Here is a 19,841-nt window from a genome sequence, read left to right on the forward strand (position 1 = left end):
ATTTTTTATTATTAATACAAAATGTTCTTAAAACATTTTTCTCTATGTTTTAATGGGAAATACTTAGTCTTCATTTTTTCCCCTTTTTTAAGGAGGGGAGGGAAAGAAATTTATGTTTTATGGTTTTAATTCATGACTGATATGGTCCTAGGTTAAGATTTAAATAGTAAACCACTTGAGGACCTCAAAACCACATAAATTTAGTTTTTTTCTTATCACCTTAGCCTTATTTTTTAACTTCCAGTTCTCTCATCCTAGGAATCTCCTCTGGATGGTAAGTTTCTTATACAACATTTGGCTCAGTAATAGTACCCAGTTACTACCTAGTGAGAGTTTTCTTCATATCTAACCATTAAAATGTAAAAACCTCATCATTAGAAAAGATTGAAATGACATTAACAATATTTAATACTGTACTGGTATAACATTAAAATGCATCATAAAATATTCATCAAATACCAACACCAACATAACCGAATGTTGGTTGGACACTCATCACAGAGTAATCATTTTTTTAATGGAGTTCTCTTCTTTTTCCCCTTAAGATTTATTTATTTATTTGAGAGCGAGTGAGCACAAGTGGAAGGGCAGGGGGAGACAGAGAAAATCTCAAGCAGACTCTGAGCGTGGAGCCTGATGTCAGGTTCAAGTTCATGACCTTGACTGAGATCATGACCTGAATCAAAACCAAGACTTGGAAACTTGATCAACTAAACAACCCAGGAACCCCTGAGTTCTTTTTGAAAAATAAGCTAATATACTGGTATGAGTTAAGGTTTTTACACTGAATCAAATTAAAATAGAGCTTGACATATTTCCCAGGTTAAAATTTTTTTTAAAATTTTATCCCCTTTTATTTAACCATTTTTAAAGTTATGATTTGTAATCTAAGCAACCTCCAAAGGTAACCAAGGGAGAGCTTTTCTTCTTTTGGGAGACCAAAGGGGACACCATTATGAGCTAATTAATTTTAATATATTTGACATATTTCAAATTTTCACTTTCATTTCATTTTCAAAATTCATATTTGACAGACAGTAGTCACAATACCTTTTGTGACCTAAGTAGTCCCATTATTGGTCAGTAGGAGCCCTTTCTTCTTAGCTCCTGTGTCCTTTTCACATGTCCACAGTCGTTTTTGACTGTTTCCAATGCTTCCTGATGTGAGAAGATGATCTAGATCTACTAAACAGACTCCTACTCTGGACTTGGAGTCAGCCATTTCTCTGGAAGTTCTAGTTATTTTTAGTGAGAAATGGTATTCAAAAACACAAATATGGGAACTAGGATTGTTCAATTATATTTAAGAGAATACATTATAATAATCTCACACTATTATCTCCAATTTGAATTTAAAATTATATAATTTTTACTTCTCTGATTTTACTTTTCAACTCTTTAAAACTGAAAATCTTAGTTTCATATATATAATACAATTGCTTATTTGCTTTATCAATATATGTGTTTAAAAGTAACGATACCAGTATTAATACTAACAATATTAATAAGTACATTTAGGATTTCTTTGCACTTCTACTTAACCTTAAAATGTATCACATTAGGAATGTATAGCCACAGTATTAATTTAAATTCATTCGAAATAATTCTGTGTGTTCAAGCCACCAACTAGATACATACATAGGTTCATTAGTTTCATCTTGGTTTTGATTTTTCTTAAACTTCCAATTTAATTTTGTTTTATAATCATATAAAACATTTACATGGCTCCAAAGTCAAATCTACAAAAAAAGTTTGTTTGGAAATATCTAACATCTATCCCTAATTCCTACATTGTTTACTCCCTTTTAACCAACTACTTTTAAAAATTAGTTCTAATCAACTATTTTTTAAAATATCTTTCCATTAAAAAAAATCCTTATATTCATTCTCTTGCCCTTCACAAACAAAGGGCAGCACATACTCACTCTGATCTGTATCTTGCTTTTATTCATGTTATTAAAGATCTTAGAAATCACTCTACAGAATATTAAGTGAGATCTTTCTCTCCTTTTACAGCTCTGTATGCTATAGTTTATACAACTACTTTCTGATGCCAGACTTTGGCTATTTATTACAAACAGGACTGCATTTCATATGCACCTTTGTCTAAAGGCAGGAAAAGGATTTAGGGGAAGAGTAAAAGTAAGAGTAAGAGGGAACTAGTTTTCACTGAGTCCTTTCCGTGTATCAAATATTTTATTTACTGGGCTATGCTAAGCAGTTTAAATTTTATTTACTTCCTCAAAAACACTGTCAGGCAGAAAATAATCCATTTACAAATCAGAAAGATTAAATTAACCAAACCAAAGTTAGAAAGTTGGGCATAATTTGGCATTTGACCTATGATTAATTGGGGCCAAGGTCTGTGCTTTTCTTAACTATTTAAGATGGACAGGATGAGAACCAAATCAGTTATTTTCCAACTACATGGACAGTTTTAATCATCTACCCAAAAAACATGTTACTAACTGACACAAGAGATACCTATTAAAACTACGCTTCTCAAATATGCTCATGCTCACATTAAAAATATATGTAAAAAATACTGGATTGATATAAGTATGACTAAAGGGAGTAAAATACTTACTTGGATCATTTAGGTCTGACAGGCTTGTTTTCCTTTCTTTCAGGTTTGTGATTTTGGCTACTTTTGCCCTAGATAAAATGACTTTCCCATTAGTCTGTAAATAATTCTGTCTACTATCATCACAATTCACAATAATATCAACTGGAATCTTTCCCACACTGTTGCCATAAAACTTCTTGGATGATAATGCTGTGTTTTGTGACTTCTGTCCTCCAGAATTCTGATGAATTGATGTTCTTAATAATGGTCCAGAAGATTCACTCAAAGTTATAGCTTGTCTGCAATTTCTTTGCAAATCCTTAGGAAAAAGAATACCACAACTTTGGCATTTGGTCTGATTTTCCTTTTCTTTTCCACATTTTGGACAATATCCACACTGTTTAGAAACCTTAAGTTCCAAAAGAATAAAAAAAAAAAAAAAAGACTTTGGCATTTTATTTCAACATCATGGAATAAAAAGTAAGATCTCAAAATTAAGTCTCTTACTCCCCATCATTATCACCAAGGCTACCACAAAATGCTAAATATGAAATACATCATGTTACTTGGGATTTAGCATCAGGATGCTGGAAGGAATTTTTGGGACCATCTAGTCCAACAGTCTTCACAATGGGCCATGCATACTTCTTAATGGCTACATAAGGATTTTCTATGGTATACAGAGCATAAATAATCTTAAATATCTAAATCCTCAATTTCCATATATCATTCCAAAACGTGACTTGACTATGCCTCTGACGAAAAATTACCTCCTGCCATAACTGTAAAAAAGCCCAACTTCCATTTGAAATACTATAATGGCATACCACTCTGGAGTATAAAAACCACGAAACCAAACAAAAGGACAATTTTAAATGTTGGATAAAATCAGTTCTAAATACTGTTTAACACAAACTTTTACAAGACAACTGATTTTTTAAGACCGGGCCTCAAAAATATTTTAAGGATGGCCTAAATCTAGGTTACAATTGTGAGATTATTAAAAATATTTTTGATGGTAGAGCTTCCTGTGATTTGGGGCATATAATTTAGGAGTTCAAGGATTCTTTTCAGACTCTTGTACTTATTTACATGAAAAAGGTTCTTTAGCACATAAGACTATAAGAAGGAAAAACACGAGAGATGTTGAATCCTGTCTGAATATGCAACATAATCTTTATTCATGGACATAGAAATTGAGAAAAACAGTCACTGTCTCTAATTAAGACATGCATTTCTAATAATTTTACTTTTTATGTCAAATAGGTACTTATCAAACTGTAACATAGTTTTAATCAAAGTCTACTATTAATAATCAAAATAACTCAATCAAAAAGAAATTTTTTTAAACACTTCAAGCCTTATATCTCAGGAAATAAGTGGATAAATACTTCTAGCAGTGAGATGATAGAGACTGTAATTATTAAGTGCTATAGTATTTGGATGCTACCAGATCCATATACAAGTGAGTTAACTACTCTATTTTAAAATGTTACTCCTTTCATTGTGTCAACTATTACACCCAATGTAACCATTTATACTTGAAACAAAAAATGCTGAATGTCAACGTAAAAATACATAAGAGAATACAGTTGTTTAATAAAGTCTTTTAGGTGACAGAAATCATCAAGCAGTTGCAGCATTGACCTTAAATGGTAGTTATATATGATCAATTGTGTAAACATAAATTCCAAAATTCATTGAGCTAAATGCTTAAGTTCTATACATTTTATTCTATGTAAATTTTTAACTAAAAAATATGTAGAAAAAAGTCTAAAACCCAGCATACTGTCTTATCTCCTTGTTTTAAAGATGGGAAAACTGACAAAAATTATTTATCTTGTCCTACATGACCCACAACAAAGCCGTTCTATTATATCATGCTACCTATTCAAGAATCTATCCCAGATAATAACAAAGAATGAAACCAAGCTTCAACCAAGGCAAAGTTGAACTTAGTAGAACATCAGCTCACTATCTTAGCAAAGGTGAGTTTAAAAAAAAAAAGAAAAAAGAAAACATTCTTTCTCTGCCAGTACATAGCAGAATTCAGTTATACTACTGGTAGAGTCTAGGTCTAAGGAATTTATTTTTCTCATAGGACTTCTGATAGGGCCCCGTGTGTTTAGGACACATAGTTAGCAGGCAAAGTATGCAGACAACCGGTTAGACACAAATATGGGACAGATTATCTAACTCCGAAATTTTAGCCCATCATCTTAAGGCAAAAAATTAATAGTACAGTTAAACCTTAAACAACACAGGTTTGAACTGCACAGGTCTACTTACATGATGTTTTTTTTTTAATAAATACAGTACAGTACTATAAACGCATTTTCTCTTTCTTATGATTTTAACATGTTCTTTTCTCTAAGTTACTTTATAGTAAGAGTACAGTATATAATATAACATGCAAAATATGTGTTAGTTGCCTTTGTTGTTGATAAGGCTTCCAGTCAACAGTAGATTATTAATAAAGTTTTGGGGGAGTTGAAAGTTGTATGAATATTTTTAACTGTTCAGGGGATCAGTACTTCTAACTCCTGTGTTGCTGAAGGGTCAACTGTATATTAATGAAATAATGCAATTATTCACTGATGAACTGCAAATGGTTGGCTATGTTCCACTGCACCTAAAAGGCAAACTCATAAATAAAGGAGCAGCCTCCATTTATATACCACGCTGCACTAAAATACCTAATTTTCTAAGAAAAAATCTAAACTCTTATTATTTTCATAATGAAAATGATCAAGTTGGGTATTGACTGACTCCTATTATTCACTGTCTGTGAACAGGACATTAATAGGATAGATTAATAGGACATATTTCAAAGAACAGACCTCATGAAAAGGTAATACTTCCACATATTTCCTCTTATAAAATTGATATTAAATAGAAAAAGCACATATTATTAAAGTTTCTGATATTAAAATACATAATGAAATACACTGTGAGCTACTATCATATGCCTTCCATCAGCTAAGAAACACATACCTTGGAACTACTTTCAACAATTAAAAACAAAATGCAGGTTAACTGAACCAAATATATGTTAAATTTTCCATGATAAAAACTAGAGTTTCAGAATTTTATCAATGTAGTGATCTCAAAACCAGAATCTCAATACTGCACAATTACTTTTAGTGAAGTGTGTATAAAGTTGTATTTTTCCATAACAATTTCATGTTAGATATAATTTCTTTTGGAAAATAAAGACTAATTAAAGACTCATTTTCCCCCTGTTGGTAGGTAGACTTTTACAAACTAAAGTAAACCCAAATCACTAATACATATTATCTGCTAGGCTTTATACATAAATAATAACCAATTACACTTAGTAAGAATGAGCCTGTCTCTATTGAGAACCACTGAGACATCATTTTTAGCAGAGTCTTAATATGTAAAATCTCATCAAATATCAAAGACTGTGTTTCCTTAAGCAGCACAAAGCGTAGCATTTCATAGACTGCATGTGGAGAAAAAAAACCCACTAATCTTGTCTAAGAATTAAAAAGTACATAGAGGGTGGCTAGAATCAATTCTTTATGTTCACTAAGAACAGAGTAAGAAAAACTGGCATGGAAGTGAAAAGTAAAAGGAAGATTTATTTTGGATGTTAAAAATATTCTGAGGTTTTCTGCTTGCATCCCTAGGGAACGATGGTGTGTCTTGGGGAAAAGCTTTTGTCTTTTCTCTTTCTTCTTCACCTGAATCAAGCAATGGGCAAGACAGTGCAGAAATGCCAGTACGGCCTAAGCCTAGCTTAGGCTGGTATGTCAGGAAAATAATCAAATAAAAAGTAACTAAAATCAATAAGTAAATACACTGGACATGATGGAAGTCAGGTTTCTCAGTCCGAGAAGGAAGTTACAAACATGAAAAGTGGTAAAGACCAAGATAAACACTGTGATTTTAGACTAGAATAGGAATTATCAGTATGAATTCATGAATTTTATTTTATTATTTTGGCAGAGAGGGCTATTTTTTTTTTCCCCCTCAACTCAATCTCAAGGCAGCTCCAGATAAATTCATGGATTTTAACATGTACTAAATACTAACATATAAACACACATATACTTACTAGTTCTGTCCACTGAGAGGGCCTATAAACCTGATACCAAGTAGCAATGAGCATAACCTAATAGGAACAATGGGTCCTTGGAGAAATGACTGACTGTAAAACCGAGACAAAGAAAATACAAAGAAGTCTAGACCATCTGGTTACATCAAAAATTAAGGGCAGTACTCAAAGAATGATGTGGATGTGTCAAAAAGAAAAAGGAGACAACTTAAATAACTTCCCAGGGGACAAGACTGTAACAATTTAAGCATCAAAATAATAACAGAGACAGAATGTAACTTTTTTGAGTAAGAATCCATGTTGTGTCAAATACACTTCAATTAAAAAAAAAAAGGAATCTATACATATGTGCTGATATAAAGGAATACATTAAGTAAAGATAAAATAAGGAAACCCTCTACCTTATAGTAGCTCATCCTTAATTCATGAGCTACTGGTAGAATACCTTACCTTACACTAATTCACCTTATTAATAAATAAGAAATACCCACTAATTAACTTTACAGTGGACAAATCTAGGAAAGTACATCTTAAGATAAAAGTTATAATGTGAAAAATCAACATTGTATGCATTCTGATATGATGTAATGGTAAGATTACAGAATCACTTCAGAGAATTCCTGAAAACTGGATGAAGAAATCATGAAGAAACATCATACTTTCCACAATATCAAGGTGATGAAAGACATGGAAAGACTAAGGAATTATTCCAGATTAAGGAAGACTAAAGATCATACAATTAAATATAACACAATCCTGAACCAGATCCTGTTCTGAAAAAGGACATTAATTAGGTGAAATTTGAATGGGGTTTGTGGATAAGACAGTAATTTTGGATCTATGTTAATTTAAAAATTTTGACAGTTGCACTATGATTAGGTAAGAAAATGCCTCCTCTCTACCCCATGCTTTTTTAAGGAAACATGCACTAAAGTATTAAGTGTTAAATGGGCATGTCTGTTACTTACACTCAAATGGAGCAGAAACATACATACACACACACACACACACACACACACTCACACACACACACCCCACACCATACCATACCACACCACACCACACCACACCACACCACACCACACCACAGAGGAAAGGGGGAAGGAAGGCAGGGAAAGCAATATATCAGATGTGGAAAACTGGAGAATCTAATAGAAGAGTATATGGACAGTCTTTTTGTTATTTCTTCAATTTTTTGTAAATTTTAAATTATTTCCAAATATTTCTGGTTAGAGCTATTATTTGAAGTATGTTGCAGGAAGGCAATGATCAACTGTTTTCAGAAGACAGGTATTCTACATTTTGGATAGTGAAAAAAAATGACATAACGAAGGCAGAAAAGTTTGCCTCAATAACTTTTCTAGGTCTTTTCTAGTCCTGTTAAGAAAAGATCACCTCTAATTTAGTAAGTACTAAAAATAATATTGATAAAAATATCAACTGATTAACAAGAGTAATTTCTCCACCCACCTCTAAATCAGTTAAACATTTTTTTGAAGCAGGAGACAGAGCAGGTGGAGACTGATATGTGCTACTGTGACGTTTCTGTGGCACCTTCCTTTTAATTTCAGACTCCAGGTGTGATTCAGATTCTTCAGCTTTCTTCATTACACGATCTAAAGGAAGGAGGAAAAAACAAAAGTACTGAAATCAAATTTAATAAATTCCTCATGATCTCTGCTTATAAAAAATGCTAATTTATATTATAAAATTCTTACGTTTTGGTTAAAATAATGTTTCACAATGTATATAATGAAGAATAACCAAAACTTGGAAACAAGGAGAGATGGCTGAGTTAGAGGATCTGGAACTCACTTCTTCCCTCAGACACCAAGACAACAACTACATACAATACAACTCACTCTGAAAACGACTTTAAGATTACCAGAACAGATCTTCCACAGTTTAAAAAAAATAAAGGAAAAGGCACATGAAAAGGAAGGGTATGAGGGCCAGCAGTGCAGTCTGGAACAAAATCCCCCACAGGCAACCCCAAAGTGAGTGGGATATTAGTTCTCATTGAAGAGTGAGGGGATCAAGTTAGGCACCCTAACTCTGGGAATCCAACCAAGAAGACAAGCCACCATAACACCTAGCTTTGAAAATCAGCAAGGATTAACTCCAAGAACTTTGAAAATCAGTAGGCCTTAACTCTGCGAAAGCTGGTGGACTGTAAGTAAAAAAGACTCTGCTCTTAAAGAGCTAGTGCATTATATCACTTAGCACTTTGAAAAGTACCTGGGTTATACATGAAAGAGATTCACTGACTAAGTTTAGGGCAAGTATGGAAGGAACAGGGATATATAGGAGGTTTCTCAAAAATAAAAATACTGGGAAGCACCATTTTTCTTGTGCTTCAGTCTAGCTTGACCAGACACTTGGAAGTGTCAGTTATAATACTATCTATCTTACTATAGTGCACTGCTTACTCCTCCCCAGCATTTGCCTGAGGATCCACCCTGACTCAAGCAGCCAAACCCATGTGTGCCTCCAAAGCACCTGCCACAACACCCCACCCAGTGAGCAACCCCAGTGAGCACTGTCAGGGACAGTGCCTCTCCTACAAGCAGACTCACAGCAGTTGCAGCTGTACCTCTCAGCCAGGTGTGCCAAGAACTAATCCTACCCATCAGCAAGGCCACCACAGCCACAGCCAGACCTCTCAGCCAGCCCTGCTCACCAGTATACCCACAAAAGTCATGGCTTTGTCACAACAGGAAGGTGTACACACAACCTATACAGGGGATACCCCTGGAGGACCCGTTTCTAGTGACTGGGGTTAATGTGCTACCCAACCTCATAGGATGCCTTCTATATAATACCACTGCTTTCAAGATCAGAAGTAGGTGTCCCACCCAATACAAAGAAACAAACAGAGAGTCAGAAAAATGAGAACACAGTGAGATATGTTCCAAACAAAAGAAGTAAGACAAAACCTCAGAAAAAGAACTAAATGAAATGGAGATACATAATTTGCCCAATGAAGAATTCAAAGTAGTGGTCATAAAGAGGGTCACTGGACATGAAAGAAGAGCAGATGAACAAAACAACAACTCTGACATAGAGATAAAAAATTTAAAGAGCCAATCAGAGCTGAAGAATACAAGAGTCAAAATTAAAAATACATTAGAGGGAATCAACATCAGATTAGAGAACGCAGGAGAATGGATGAACAATCTGGAAGATATGATAATGCAAACTACCCAAGCTGAACAGTAAAACAAACAAAGAAACAAAAAAGGACAGGTTAAGAAATCTCTGGGACAACATCAAGTATATTAACATCAAGTATAATTAACATTCATATTATAGGGGTCCCAAGGAAGGAAGAAAAAGGGGCAGATAATTTAATTAAAGAAATAATGACTGAAAACCTCCCTAACTTAGGGAAGGAAACAGATATCCAGGTAAAGAAGCAGAAAGAGAGAACCCCAAACAAGTTGAAGCCAGAGAGGTCCATAACAAAACAGATAATAAGATCTCAAAGATTAAAGATAAAGTGAAAATCTTAAAAACAGCAGGAGAAAAAACAAATAGTTATGGAAGAGGGAAACCACATTAAGGCTACCAGCTGATTTTTCAGCAGAAACTTTGCTGACCAGAAGGGAGTAGTATGATTATATTCCAAGTGATGAAAGGGAAAAACCCACAACCAAGAATACTTTACTAGGCAAGCTACACGTTCAGAATTAAAGGAGAGCTAAAGAGTTTCCCAGACAAACACAAGTTAAAGAAGTTCATCATCACTAAACTACCTTACAAGAAATGTTAAGGGGACTTCTTTTTTTTTTTTAAGATTTTATTTTTATTATTTATTGAGAGAGAGAGAGAGAGACAGAAAATGCGTGAGAGTGAGTGCAAACAGGGAGGGGCAGAAGGAATGGGAGAAGCAGGTTCCTCATTGAGCAGGGAGCCCAATGCAGGGCCTGATCCCAGGACCATGGAATCAAGACCTGAGCTGAAGGCAAACTCTCAACCCACTGAGCCACCCAGGTACCCCAGGACTAAAAAAGCTTGTGCACAGCAAATGAAACCATCAAGAAAACGAAAAAGAAACCTACCAAATAGAAGAAGATATATGTAAATAATATTATTTGATAGGGGATTAATATCCAAAACATATAAAGAACTCATACAACTCAAAATCAAAAAGACAAATAATCCAGATAAAAAATGAGCAGAGGATCTGAACAGACATTTTTCCAAAGACAAACACATGAGAAGATGAATCAACATTACTAATAATCAGGAAAATGCAAATCAAAACCATGATGAGATAGCACCTCACATGCCAGTTAGAATGGCTAATCAAAAAGACAAGAAATAACAAGTGTTGATGAGGATGTGGAGGAAAGGGAATCCTTGCACCCTATGAATGGGAATATAAACTGGTATAGCCCCTATGAAAAACAGTATGGAGGTTCCTCAAAAAATTAAAAAGAAGAAATACCACAAGACCCAGTAATTCCACTACTGGGTATTTACCCAAAGAATTATTTTTAAAATTGAATTTGAAATGATTTATCCACTACTATGTTTACAAAAACACACATACACACACACAAAAAGGAAATTTTGCCATTCAGTGACAATACAGACCTAGAGGATATAGTGCTAAGCAAAATAAATCAAACAGAAAGACTTCATAATTTCACTTACGTGTGGAATCTAAAAAAAAAATCAATCAAACAAACAAACAGCAGAAACAGACTCATAAACTGATGGTGGCCAAGAGGGGCAAGGGAGGGCAAAATGAGTCAAAAGAACTAGGGATACAGGCTTCCAGTTATGGAATGAATAAATCACAAGGATAAAAGGCAAAGCATAAGAAACAGTTAGTGTAACTGTAATTGTGTTGATGACACAACACATGATGACAGATGGTAGATACACTTGTGGTGAGCACAGCATAATTTACAGAGTTGTCGAATCACTACGTTGTACACCTGAAACTAATGTGATATTTTATGTCAACCATACTTCAGTAAAAATACTATTAATAAAAGAATAACCAGAACTTTACGTTGCAGCCCTGTCCTGGTAGCTCTACTCTACTTTTCATTCCTCACCAGATCTCCTCACACACTAGACCACTTTTGTCAAGAGTACCAATATTCTCCTCAGGCTATTCTGTTACTAAGGCAGCAGAAGTACTTTTCACACTGAATCAATCAATGGAATCAATCTCTGTGTGTGTGTGTGTGTGTGTGTGTGTCTCTCTCTCTCACACACACACACACAATTTTTTGTAAGTTAGTTATTCTTCTTAGATTAGTAATGAAAGGGGCATGTGAATGGCTCTGTAGGCTAAGCATCCAACTCTTATTAGTTCTGGCTCAGGTCGTGATCTCAGGATCGTGAAATTGAGCCCTGTGACAAACTCTCCCTTTGCCTATCCTTCCCTAAAATAAAAAATAATAATAATTAGTAATGAGAAAAAATTTTAATTCAAACACTGGCTACAATTGTTTAGATGAAGGAAACTAAACTAATGGTTTTTTATGTTCAAGAAATACGAAAGGATTTTCCTCATTACTTTTCAATGTAAATTTAATTTTCATTAGGGATATAATTAGAATTTTTAAGTGAGCAACAAAAACGGGACAGTATTTATTACAATCTGATTTTATCAGTAAAGATTTAAGTATGCAAGAAGATAATTTATGTTTCTAAAACATGTTAATGAATCTACAAATCAAAATGTTCTACCTGCATAATCCCAAATTTGTTAAATATTTCCATATTCCTATCTTCAATATCCTATCTTTTAATTTTTTTAAATAAGAAGATTACCTGCACATAGAAATCAACATTATGTAATATTTGAGTTTGATATACAATACTGTGTTAAGAAGACTATATAATTATTCTTGTTATTATAATCACATAGAGTTGCACTAAGTGCATTGTACTTTCTCAGCCTTTGGCGGTTCAAACACCTTTACTTTCCTGGACATCAAAGCTGAAATCTAAGGAACAGTTGACTTCTCCTTGTGCCTCCTTCCTCACATTCAAGGAATTCTACTAACAGCTCTTAAATTCTTTCTTCCTCTCGAACATCACTGCCACTACATTTCAGATACTTAGCTCTTGCCAAATTGATTTTCCTCACTCCAAATGAGCTTGGTTTAAATCCTTTCCCACTACTGCCAAAGTGATCTAAAAAAAAATATATGACTATCATTCTAATGCTTAAAATAGCTCAATGAATCTAGTAACTAAGGAAAAAATTCAGAACCAAAGCTCTTCACACAGCTTGTTTGTGCTGATGTTCCAGTCTTCCAAACAAACTGTACTTCAAAGGGATGTATTTTTCCAGTGTTTTTCCTTTCATCCTCTTACATATATTGCTATTGTCTCCACAAGTAAAGCCCTCCCTATTTATAAAGTAAATTCAAACTATTCTTTGTTAAGCTGTGTCTGCCTCACGCTAAGCATGCATAAGCAGTATTTGGAGCTTCCACAGTATTTTCTCTGTACTTCTATTAGCACCTCATTTTATTTACTGTTATTATTTGTACTGATCTGTTTCATCCCATTATACAGTCAGCTCTGAAAGAGCAGAAGTCATGTTTTAGCCACGTATTTTCCCAGTGTCTAGAAACTGCACAAGCTAATAAGGGCTCGAAAAATGTTTACTGGATTAATGAATCACATTAGAAAAGACAAAACCATATAACACACTTTAAAAAGATAAAATTAGGGGCGCCTGGGTGGCTCAGTGGGTTAAAGCCTCTGCCTTCAGCCCAGGTCATGATCTCAGGGTCCTGGGATCGAGCCCCGCATCGGGCTCTCTGCTCGGCAGGAAGCCTGCTTCCCACCCCCTCCCCCCACCCCGCCTGCCTTTCTGCCTACTTGTGATCTCTGTCTGTCAAATAAATAAAATCTTTAAAAAAAAAAAAAAAAAAGGATGAAATTACATGGGTGAAAAGAATGCTGTTATTATGTAATCTCTGAAAATGCCTTAACTTTGCCACACAGAAATACTGATTCACTCGCACATCTAGAAACATAGATTTAGCCTCCAGACAAAGAAGAGAAACTAAAAGCTTCTCTAATATCTGAGGTTACAGAGAAGCTACTCTAGTCCAGAGCAGCCAAGTTTTAGTTATCACTCCTATGAAGATTAAATTACTTTGTTAGACTTAGACATAAAAAGCAGTTTCCATACAATGAGTATTAAAGAGGGATAAGAAGAAAACAGAATGTTCACCCAAGACCACAAGAACACCAAGATAAGGACATTTCTTGTTGGACTTTCTAGCGCAACATCTTTTCACTTATTTTTTATTTTTTAAAATATTTTATTTATTTGAGAGAGAGAGAGACAGAGACAGAATGAGCCTGCTGGCAGGGAGGACAGTGGGGAAGGGAGAAGCAGACTCCCACTGAGCAGGGAGCCCAAAACAGGCTTGATCCCAGGACCCTGAGATAATGACTTGAGCTGAAGTCAGATGCCTAACCGAATGAGCCACCCAGCTGTCCCTCAACATCTTTTTAATATACCATACTATCTCCAGCTAAGCAGAAAAGGTGAGCATATGGGAGCTATTATGGCATAAGTACAAGTAATTAATGGGTTGAATACAGAGAATAAATTTTTAACCTAATTTTTAAAAAGGTCCTTCATAAAAAGAAATGTTCATGTCAACTTTATTCATAATAGTCAAAAACTGGAAACAACCCAGGGGTCTAATATCAGGAGAATGAATAAACAAATTGGTACATTTGTATAATGGAATACTAAAAACGAACAAACTACAAATGCATGCAACAACACAGACCAATCCCTCCAAAATTATCCTGAATGAAAAAAGTCTTACATAAAAGAGTTCATAATGTATTATTCCACTTATATGAAGTTCTAGAATAGGTAAAAATTAGTCTATGCAGGGAAAAATCAGAACAATGACTACCTTTGACAGGGCAAGAATGAAGACTAACTGGGAAGGAAGATGAAAGAACTTTCTGAGGTGATGATACTATCTTATTATTTACTTACAGGGATTTGAGTTAGAAAGGTTTGTGTACTTGTTAAAATTTATTAAACTGTATACTTAAGATCTGTGCATTTCACTGTATATAAAATTTTTATTTCAAAGAAGAAAACTATGAACAAATATTGAACTGTAAATAATGATATACCTGAAGTGTTTAGTAGTAAAGTGTACTGGTGTCTGCAATTTACTCAACTGCAGTTTACTCTAAAATGCATAAAAAGATAAATTCATATACAAATAAATGTAATAAGGCAAACATAGAAAAGTGTTAATTGTAGAATCTATGTGGTAGAAACGTGTATTTACCATAAAAGTCTTTCAACTTTTCTGATGTTTGAAAATTTTAATAAAAGAAGCTGGAGGTAGAGTGGGGCAAGGAAGGTCCTTATCTTTCTTGTTTGACAATTAGTTGTGATATTACTAATACGCTGGAAAATATAAACCCCAAGGATAGTAACAGAATACAAACAACTATCTTTATTCTCGTTATACATTTGCTGATTTTTAAAAAAGATTTTATTTATTTATTTGACAGAAAAGAGAGAGAGACAGAGCACAAGCAAAGGGAGCAAAAGGCAGAGGGAGAAACAGGCTTCCCATTGAGCAAGGAGCCCAATGTGGAGCTCAATCCCAGGACCCTGGGATCATGATGCTTAACTGACTGAGCCACCCAGGTGCTCCTACATATTTGCTTTTAAATTATTTTTACAGTCTTTCAAAAGATAAAGACAAACCAGAACAGTTAGTTTTCTCCATCAAGTAGCAGCCACCATGATTGATTTTCAATGTAAAATAAAACTAGTCATGTATTATGTTCTCGTTACAACCTCCTTAAAGAAAAAAATCACTTGTGGCTATGCTAAATAAGTGATAAACAGGCAAAGCCACAATAGACAGACATGAAAAAAAGAAGAAATTCAAATGGCCATTGTAATGCCTCACCAATAATGAAGGAAATATGGAAAAACAAATATTCCCTATCAGACTAGCAATGCCTAAATGTTAATAGCTAATGCTGCTGGAGGAGAATGAAAAAAACAGACATACTCAAATGCTGTTTGTTGGAAGCTGACACACCCTTTTAAAAAAGGCCATCTGGCAATAACGTATCATAAATCTTATAAACTATGTCCCTATAACTTTATTACTAGGGATTTAATCTAAGGAAATAATAGATCCAATACACAAGATATATATCCTAGATTATTATTCATAATATATACTATCAAACCATTGAAAACAACCTAAATTATGGTATGTAAATACAATGGTCACTATTCATTAAAAAATAATTACAGATACTTGGATACATTAACTTGTAAACAAGTCCTCCAAATGTCCTCCAAATCATCCATTTGATTCTTAAACTTCTTTTGATTGTGTTTCCAATGCTGGTTTTCCTCTGATACCTAATATCTTTTTTTAATTTTATTTTAAAGATTTTATTTACTTACTTGACAGAGAGAGAGAGATCACAAGGAGGCAGAGAGGCAGGCAGGGAGAGAGGGGAAGCAGTCTCCCAGATGAGCAGAGAGCTCGATGGTGGGACTCAATCCCAGGACCCTGAGACCATAACCTGAGCCAAAGGCAGACACGCAACCCACTGAACCACCCAGGTACCCCGATATTCCATTATCTTTTTTTTTTTTTTTAAGATTTTATTTATTTATTTGACAGACGGAGATCACAAGTAGGCAGAGAGGCAGGCAGAGAGAGAGGAGGAAGCAGGCTCCCCACCAAGCAGAGAGCCCAATGCGGGGCTCAATCCCAGGACCCTGGGATCATGACCTGAGTCAAAGGCAAAGGCCTTAACCCACTAGCCACCCAGGTGCCCCATATCTTTTAATAAGAGTATAGAAACCAGATTTAATATCACAACAAAGTCAAAAGGCAAGTTATAGAACAGTATATATATAGAGCATGAATGCTTAAAAAAAAAAAGAATGGATATGCATAGAAAAAACTTGGGAAGTTATATATTAAAATGCTAATGAAATATATACAGATTGGTTAAGAATAAGGGTATATTTTTCTTCTGCACATGGATTAAACAGTATAAATCAGGTGATTAAAGTTGTAATCATAATGTATTTACGGTAAGAATATAATTAAATGTTCAACATCTATCCATTCTCTGTGACGTGGATACAAAGAACAGTAGCAGAAAAGAAAAAAAATCTTAATTTATAGTTATATAGTTATTATCAGTCTTTATATTTAGAAAAAATGCAAAAAGAACACCAAATAAATGAAGCAACAGAATATGTAGTTCTGACCAAAAATTATACTTAATAGTTTACAAGCTTCAATTTTATCCCAGAAAGCTGCTTATCAGTGCTACCAAGTGCTGACATATGACTATACTTGTCAAAATTCATATTGAAAGTGTCTCTTAAATGCAAAATAAAGGGGAAAAATAAGTAATTGAGAATATCACCTTAGATGTTAGGAACTATAAAAAGACAGTGATTTCTTTTTAGGAGAAAATTATTCTAGGTGCTATGCAGCAACTACTAATCCTGAGTTTGAACTGTCAATGTTTTAAAAACTATCGCCAAAGGAAATCCTAAAATAAAATGCAATCTTTACCCAACAATGTATGTAGTATTATTATAGCACTGTTATTCACCTATACTCAAGTATACATGTACCCTTCCTGACACAAAAGCTACAATGTTTATGAGTTAAATACAGTTAAATATATTATCTGAGATGGAAGGTATAAATAAACAAGTAAGAGAGAAGGTATAGCTTTTCCCTACATGAGCATTCCCATTAATAAATGTAAAAGAAATGAAGAAAACAGAAAATTACCATCAGATAAATACCAAGTAATAATAGTTATCAGCAAGATCCACCAATGGATGCTAAAGTGAGTGGGTGAAAGCTTAAGGAAAAACAGGGTAGTTGTGTAGTTTTAGAGTATCTGCACTCAAGGTAACTTTATTAAATACAAAGAAAAAAAATTTTTCTTTTATAGTGAGAAACCCAGCAGAAACCTAACTCTAAGAGATGGTGGTTAACATAAACAGACATCAACATCACCCTTGATATGATGTGTTTTAAAGACATATCACTTTTGTAGAAGTCTTGCCAAAACACGTAGCCTCAGTCTAGTCATAAGACACCATCATATAAACTAAAACTGAGAGGCATTCTACAAAGTAATTGATCATTGTTCTTCAAAACTGTCAGAGAAACTTAAGAGACATGACAAATAATGTAGTATGAGATCCCAAACTGGATTTTAGAGGGAAAATATTAGTGAAAAACTGGTGAAATAGCTCAGTTAAGAATGTTATACCAAATGCCAATTTCTTAGGTTTGATAAATGTACTACTGTGACGTAAGATGTTACAACAGGGGAAAGTAAGTAAAGGGTAAAAGGGTAAATGGTATTCCATACCATTTCTACAATTTTTTCTCTAAGTCAAAAATTATCTCAAAATTGGGGCGCCTGGGTGGCTCCGTGGGTTAAGCTGCTGCCTTCAGCTCAGGTCATGATCTCAGGGTCAAGGGATCAAGCCCCCCATCAGGCTCTCTGCTCAGCGGGGAGCCTGCTTCCTCCTCTCTCTGCCTGCCTCTCTGCCTACTTGTGATCTCTGTCTGTCAAATAAATAAATAAAATCTTAAAAAAAGAATTATCTCAAAATTTAAAAAATCTAAAGATTATTCTCACCTAAAGAATATCATCAAGTAAGTTTTAAAAATTATTAGTAACAAACCTAGGGCCAACTGGTCTCTAAAACTGTAAGAATGGGCCAAATCACTTTTATCACCAAAATGCATTTGTGCAATGAGAATGATAATACCTATTGTGCAGTTCTTCTCTGAGGATTAAAAATAACTCTTTCCGGTCTAGCAAGAAAACAGTAAAGCATAGTGGTAACGAGCATGGGCTTTGGTATTAAATTGACCTACATTGCAATACCAGCTCCATGTCTGTGAGCAAGTTGTGTAATCCCGCTGTGCTTCTGTTTCCTCTGTACAAAATGGAGGTAAACTTAAATTAAGCTTAAAGGATCTTGGATAATGAGTTAGAGTAAAAGTAAATAATGAACATAAAGCGTTTGACTCAGCATCCAGTAGAGTTCAAAAAGGATTTAAGATGTAACAGAATGAGTGTTGAAGTGGGTAGTCACTATTAACAAACTTAATGAGCATAACCATGTAGTGCCAGGTGCAGTAATTCATATTCATAACTGCAAAGTTATTAAGAAAGGATGAAGTTTGGAATATTCTTATCATAAAATAGGGATACGTTCAATATACGATTTGATTTCCACTCAGAGTAGCAAAGAATATAGGTGCTTTAAAAAAAGTCCTAGAGAGGGGAACCTTCCTACACCGTTGGTGGGAATGCAAGGTGGTGCAACCACTCTGGAAAACAGCATGGAGGTTCCTCAAAAAGTTGAAAATAGAGCTACCCTATGACCCAGCAATTGCACTACTGGGTATTTACCCAAAAGATACAAACGTAGTGATCCGAAGGGGCATGTGCACCCGAATGTTTATAGCAGCAATGTCAATAATAGCCCAACTATGGAAAGAACCTAGATGTCCATCAACAGATGAATGGTTCAAGAAGATGTGGTATATATATACAATGGAGTACTATGCAGCCATCAAAAAATGAAATCTTGCCATTTGTGATGGTGTGGATGGAACTAGAGGGTATTATGCTTAGTGAAATAAGTCAATTGGAGAAAGACAACTATCATAAGATTTCCCTGATATGAGGAAGTGGAGATGCAACATGGGGGGCTTAGGGGGTAGGAAAAGAATAAATCAAACAAGATGGGATTGGAAGGGAGACAAACCATAAGTGACTCTTAATCTCACAAAACAAACGAGGGTTGCTGGAGGGAGGGGGGTCGAGAGAGGGGGGTGGGGTTATGGACATTGGGGAAGGTATGTGCTATGGTGAGTACTGTTAAGTGTGTAAACCTGGCGATTCACAGACCTATACCCCTGGGGATAAAAATACATTATATGTTTATAAAACAAAAAACAAAAACTCCTAGCTACCAGGAAAACCCAGATTAAATTATTAGTTAATTAAACCCAGTTTAAGTTATTAGATTTTTTAAATGAACCAACAGTGCTACAGTTTAAGCAAGAGAAGGCCTGGAACAAATAAGACACACAGATTAAGAATCACTATTCTATTTAACAAAAATCAATTTGATGTGAC

General features: G+C 34.5%; 1 protein-coding gene across 6 annotated transcripts in view; it reads right to left on the minus strand.

Annotated features, from left to right (window-relative positions):
* Positions 1-19,841, minus strand: part of SENP6 (SUMO specific peptidase 6) — a 127,025-nt gene that overhangs the window by 44,884 nt on the left and 62,300 nt on the right. For 3 of the 6 annotated variants that reach the window (XM_044246978.1, XM_044246975.1, XM_044246970.1), the window contains 2 exons: positions 8,118-8,263; positions 2,588-2,975 (listed from right to left, as the gene is read on the minus strand). In XM_044246978.1, coding sequence (XP_044102913.1) covers positions 2,588-2,975; positions 8,118-8,263 — 534 coding nt within the window. The remainder of the gene's footprint in view (positions 1-2,587; positions 2,976-8,117; positions 8,264-19,841) is intronic. The other 3 variants (XM_044246980.1, XM_044246982.1, XM_044246985.1) reach the window with 2 other exon arrangements.

The sequence above is a fragment of the Neovison vison genome, chromosome 1 (genome assembly GCF_020171115.1).
Source record: "Neovison vison isolate M4711 chromosome 1, ASM_NN_V1, whole genome shotgun sequence".
Lineage (NCBI taxonomy): Eukaryota > Metazoa > Chordata > Mammalia > Carnivora > Mustelidae > Neogale > Neogale vison.